This window comes from Glycine soja, chromosome 12, assembly GCF_004193775.1.
Source record: "Glycine soja cultivar W05 chromosome 12, ASM419377v2, whole genome shotgun sequence".
NCBI classification, from domain to species: Eukaryota; Viridiplantae; Streptophyta; class Magnoliopsida; order Fabales; family Fabaceae; genus Glycine; species Glycine soja.
In genome coordinates, this window is record NC_041013.1 from 13599373 (window position 1) to 13605707 (window position 6335).

General features: G+C 33.9%; 1 protein-coding gene and 1 pseudogene across 1 annotated transcript; both read right to left on the reverse strand.

Moving 5' to 3' along the window:
• Window positions 1–601: 601 nt before the first annotated feature.
• On the reverse strand, window positions 602–3038 carry LOC114378770 (annotated as a pseudogene).
• A 2283-nt stretch (window positions 3039–5321) lies between these two features.
• On the reverse strand, window positions 5322–6114 carry LOC114378771 (pumilio homolog 24-like). Its single transcript, XM_028337397.1, has 4 exons — window positions 5896–6114; window positions 5681–5734; window positions 5510–5571; window positions 5322–5388 (listed from the first exon to the last, which is right to left on the reverse strand). Exons 1-4 carry the CDS (start codon window positions 6082–6084, stop codon window positions 5322–5324), a joined length of 372 nt encoding a protein of 123 aa, XP_028193198.1. The 5' UTR covers window positions 6085–6114.
• Window positions 6115–6335: the final 221 nt, after the last annotated feature.

Sequence of the window (6335 nt, forward strand, 5' to 3'; positions counted from 1 at the left end):
TTTAATTTGTACCTATCATCTTTAACTGTAGGTAAAAACCGTATAATAATAATAATAATAATAATAATAATAATAATAACATAGGATCCCAACTTAGACAAATCAGAACCCAGAATGACAACTCAGATGATCCTGTAGCAAACATAAGACTTCCAGTAGCCCACTTGCCCACTTTATTACAGATCAAAAGTTGCACTCCTCCAACTTGCAACCTAGACAAGACAAAAAGAAAACAATGAATGATAAGTACTATCACACAAATTCCACAAAGGGAAAGTTATACTAAATACATGTTTGGAAACACACATCTAGAGAACATATTTGGAGTTTTTGATGCAGTTCAAAACATGCTCTTAGCTGTTACCCAAAGTAGTTTTTGAAGCCCAACCACAAACTATAATTTTTTCTTGGCATTACTATGATTTTTTACATTAGTTGTCTCTGCTTCCTATAAAAGACATTATTTTATGGAAAACACAAAATAAATTTTATTGTTTATAGTTGTCTCTGCTTCCTATAAAAAAATTTAAAAATAAAAAATAAAATAAAATAAAAAGTAAAGTAATATTTTATAATTAAATATAAAAAAGAAAAATATTCATTAGAGAAAGGAATTTGACCTGCATTGCAAGGAATAGGAAGCATTTGTTTCTTTTGCAACTCTAGAAACAAGAATCCCAATTCCTTGACCCCTACTGCACAAAACCTGTTAATTATATTATATCCATAATGTTAACAAGTCAATTGATAAACATATGCAGGTGAAAATGAAATATATAGAATAGCAATATATATACTTTTAACTAACTAACTAGCAAGCTAGGCGTGGCAGCATTTGTTACCCTAAAAGCATCCTCATCAGTTTGATCATCACCAATATAGATTGGAATACATCATTCAAATTCTTGTACCCTAGAAATATGCAAATAGTATTATTATAGTGAATCAGAACAAATATATGACTTATATATGTAGCATAGGTAGGTGAGATATCATAGTAAGGCTATTTTTGCATGAATTAATATATATAGTTATCTACTCACCTAATGATTCTAACAAAAATTCAAGAGCCTTGCCCTTGTCCCATTTGATGGTTGGACGGATCTCTAGCACTTTTCTCCCTTAGGTTAGCCTGAGTTGTGGATACTCATTGAGCACCAATCTAACTTTCTCCGCCAACGCTGCCCAACTCTAAGGAAAAAACAGAGTAATTTTTTTTAAAAAAAAAATGGTTACCGAACAATTTAAGTTTTTTGGCGTGTGTGTGGGTTTGGTAATTCTATTGATTCAGCAATTACATGGTAAGTTGACTGGTACCTTTTCATCAACACAACGAAAGTGCAAGGACAAACAAAACTTATTGTTCTCAACCTTAGGGCCCCTGGGACAGTCTTCGTTTTTTCTAACAAGATCTTGTACACCTGAAAAATTATTTTTTGATAACGTACGACGCTGTTAATATCTGATGTGCTGCCACAGGCCCATTTGGGAGGAAATGAATTAGAGGTTTGCATTTAGATAAAAGAAAAAAGAGAAAATGAACCTCATCGATCATTGGCAGGAATTGACTCGTGGATTGGAACAGCACTGCTTTATTATTATTATTACCCTGAAAGAAAGCAACAAATGGCAAAACCAGAAAGAAACAAAAGATAGAATCTTCAACACACTGATTAGTTTCAGAAACTCTCTCTCACTTGCTTTTGGACTTTTTGTAGGACTAGTGATGTCCATGCCAAGTTCTGCCAATTTTACAAAGTTATATACCTGAAAAAAATAAATTAGAAAGAACTCCAATTAAATCTCTCAAGAGAAGAAAAATAAAGAATCATTTAATCACTTCCATGTCACTTTTTGTACTTATTTTTCTTTGAAGAAAATGTACCTTGTCTCTGCACCTTCCGGTCACGATTGCTGTGGGAAAATGTCTTGCTATACCCTTTAGTGTTGCTCTCATCTAATTTGAGAAAACAAAGTCTCGGATTAATCACAAACATAAGTTTTATTTAATGGATATGAGTACAAGAGAAAAATGGGAACAAAAGGAAAACCTTTCTAGTCATGAAAGCCTTATCTGGATCTGCAACAATTGGAGAAAGAGTTCCATCGTAGTCAAGAAAAAGTACAATTTGCTTTCCTTTGGCACTATATACTATTTGCTAATGTGGTTACACTCATATTGGGTTACAGGCTTACACACCTGTGGAAAGACTGACACCTAACTGAGTGTAGCAAAATTTGGACCTGATAAATCTTTAATCTTATAAATTATGTAATTCTAATCACTGAACACGAGAAGTCTCACAATCGCAAGCTGAAAATAGAAATTTGCCAGAGAGACAACTACCTTCATAAAAAATATGTTGGAAATGAGAGAGCTTTAGGGGGGAGGAAGAAACAAAGAACACAAACATCAAGAGAACATAATAAATTCACCTATTAGTGTGAATGAGTCATAAATAAGATAACCTGGTATCGATTTCCTTATTATAATTATAATCTAATAAGCCTATAAAGATTAATAAGATTAATAATTTTATTTAGAGGAATTAGTTGCTTAATAAGATTAAAAAGAAAACGTTTTGACTTTTGAGTACCTTTATCCCTGTGTTGCAGTGCTAGTTTACAGATTCAGCCCTTAACTGTTCAAAACAACACTCAAAATCCCTATTTCACAGAATTAGTTGACACCTTAGATAAAATCATTATTTTTTGAGACCAATAATAAGTTTCACTTTATAGGTAGATAAAAGAGAAAAATACAACAATTACAAGATATGGCACGAAAGTTTTGAAGACTTTGAAGCTTAGAAAATCTTTAGAATGCATGATTTATAGAACTCAAGTGACTTTGTACATTTACTTTTTCAGTTGTTCTTACTTTTGAGGGAAATTCTAGTATTCTACTTGTTGTTCAGAATGCTTCACGATTGTAGTATGTTACTGAGAACCTTAGAACATTTGTTCTTGGCTCCCTCGGAGGCAAAAGGCTTTGAAATGTAAGGTTTTATATTTATGACCAATGAGAACAAAACCATTGGAATCAACAAAACTATTAGTCACCTAAAACCGCAATCATGAAAATTAAGTGTTGGATCGAGTGGCCTCAGAATAATTAAGAAGGGGTTGAATTAATTATTCCTAAACCTTTACTAATTAAAAAATTACTCTTTTAAGGCTTTTACTAAATTGTTAAGAGAATGAGGAGTAGAAGAAAAAGTTAACAGAAAGTAAAAGCGAAAATTAAATGCACAGCGGAAAGTAAAAGAGTAGGGAAGAAGAAAACAAACACACAAGAGTTTTTATACTGGTTTAGCAACAACCCGTGCCTACATCTAGTCCCCAAGCGACCTGCGATCCTTGAGATTTCTTTCAACCTTGTAAAAATCCTTTTACAAGCAAAGATCCACAAGGGATGTACCCTCCCTTGTTCTCTTTGACCCTAGTGGATGTACCCTCCACTAGAACTGATCCACAAGAGATGTACCCTCTCTTGTTCTCAGTCAAACCCAAGTAGATGTACCCTCTACTTGTACCACAAAGGATGTACCCTCCAATGTGTTGAGACAAAGATCTCAGGCTGTTAAACTTTTGATACGTTGTGAATGGGGATACAAAAGAATTCTCAGGCGGTTAGTCCTTTGAACACTTTTGTATTAGGGAATGGGAAGAATCAAAATAATTCTCAGACTATGTCATTTTGAATTCTTTGACAAGGGAGAAGGGAGACACAAAAAGAATTCAGGCGGTTAGTCCTTTGTTCTTTTGGAAAAGGGAGAAGAGAGACACAAAAAGAATTCAGGCGGTTAGTCCTTAGCGAATTCTTTTTGGCAATGGGAGAAGAGAATGAAAAGATGAATAACACAAGTTTTCAAGGTTTAGAATACCAGAAAACTTCAGAAAGCTTTTGTTACAAAGAAGAAGAAGAAGTTCAAAGAGATTCAAGGCTTGCAAAGGATTGTATGAAATAAGTGTTCAAGATTGTTGAAATGAAAAACAAAGCCTTGCTTTTATAGACTCTTCATGTCTAGTCAAGAAGACCATTTAGAAGAGTTATAACTTTTAGAAAAACTTAAAACCAATTTGAAAAAGTCAAAAACCTTTTTGAAGAGTTACATCTTTTGATTTATTAGAAACAGTCACTGGTAATCGATTATCAAATTAGTGTAATCGATTACACAAAGCTTTTAAGTGAAAGGATGTGACTCTTCACCTTTGAATTTGAATTTCAATGTTCAAGGACACTGGTAATCGATTACCAAAACATTGTAATCGATTACAGCCTTTTGAAAATAATTGGAACGTTATAAATTCAGTTTGAAAACTTTTTCAAACTCATTTTGCTACTGGTAATCGATTACAACAATATGGTAATCGATTACCAGAGAGTAAAAACTCTTTGGTAAAGGTTTTGTCAAAAACTCATGTGCTATTCAAAGTTTTGAAAAAACTTTTTAATACTTATCTTGATTGAGTCTTTTCTTCATTCTTGAATCTTGAGTCTTGAATCTTGATCTTGATTCTTGAGATCTTGAATCTTGAATCTTGATTCTTGATTCTATGCTTTCTTCTTGAGTCTTGAATTCTTCTTGATTCTTGAACTCTTGACTTGTTCTTGATCACTTGAGTTGTTCTTTGATCTTTGAGCTTTTTGTTCATCACCTTTGTCATCATCTTTTGTTGTTATCATTGTCATCATCAAAACACCTATGAATCACACTCACCATGAAGCCTTGCTTCTACATTAAGAAACTAATCATGCATTGTACTACAACGGGTATCAAAATTCAAAACAGAGGAACCAAAGGTATGAAAAAATCTACTTAAAGTTATCCAGAACATCTCCCAATTCAGAATTTGAGCTCATACAATTCATTGAATCTATAACAAAACATGTAGGAACAGTGGAACATAACAAGATGATGAAAAGAAAAAAAAGGCTTTTAAAGGTGGCAAAGAAACATAAAAAAGAAAAAGCTTTTATGCATAAGAAGGACTTGGGAATTCCCAGAAGGCAAAATGGAATACCCGTTAAAAAAAAGCAAAAACAGAATTGAGCAAACACCAAAAACAAGAGAGAAAAAAACACTTGCCTTGGAAAAACAACAAGAAGTTCCACTGATGAGAATGGAGAAAGGAGCAGAAAATAATTTCAAAAAAGAGAACTTCTTTGTATTGGAGAGGTGCTTAAACATGATAAGCCATTTTCATTACCCCATTTTTCTCTTAAACATCAAGAGAACTTCTGCAGAATGAAGACAACGGTATCACTTTACGATCTTGAGATAAGGCTAAATATAACTAGCAAATGTATTACAAATTCACACATTTGTTTTTGCAATCTTTGGAATCTTCCCCTTCATCTTTTGCAAAGCTTCAGTCACTAGCCTTCAATTATATAAAAGTACCAAGTAAGACATAGTATAAAGAATTAAATGAAAAATAAAAAGGATTAGCATGCCATAAACAAAGAAATATCAGCCCTTAATGTCTTGTTGTAGGAACATACTTAGCTCTATCCTCTTTAGCAATCTCATGACGTCTCATCTTTTCCCATAGACGTGGAAGCTCCTATTCAAAATTAAATTAAATACCACCTGGTGAATTCCCAACCATCAAGGTTACAACACTCTATTCAACTGATGAAAGAACAAACAATAAATAAAAAATAATGTCTCACTTGCTCAAGAGTGAAATTTCGCTTTCTCTTCTTTTTTCTAGCATCTGCTAGTTCCTGATACGAAACAATCATAATCTCATCTAATCAATCAAAACAAATAATCTCCAAATGCCTCAACAATTAATTAATTGGCATAAAACAAAAAAAGAAATTGCAAAAATCCTGGAACGATCCAAAGCGAAATCATAGATATTCTAATTATTAAGGAGAGAAACCTTGGAATGAAGACGACGTTCTCGGCCGGTAGGAGGAGTCGTCTTCTTGTTCTTGTTGTCTTTAGCAACGGAGTCTAGTTTGTGCTTCTTTGAGGCAACGAGCTTCGAAGCCTTGGGATCTTCGTGAGTTTCAGTATTGAGTCGCTTTCTCTTTTTGGTGTCTCCGGCGTCATGCTTCTTCGCCGCCATTTCTTAAGCTTTGAGGTTGAGTTGCTTGCAGCTATCGCCTGTCACTGGAAAGGGAACCTTCTCTGTCTAACTCCAAGAAAAACAATTACTAGGGTTTATACTTTATACTAAGGCACTTTCTATCGTGGACCCCCCCACATGCAGAGGCTTCCCCATCCCGAGTTCAACCCTCTCAAGACCAAGCCTCGACCACTGCGACAGAATCAGTTATAGATCCAATTGAGCAGAAAATTCAAGTAGCAAAACCTCTA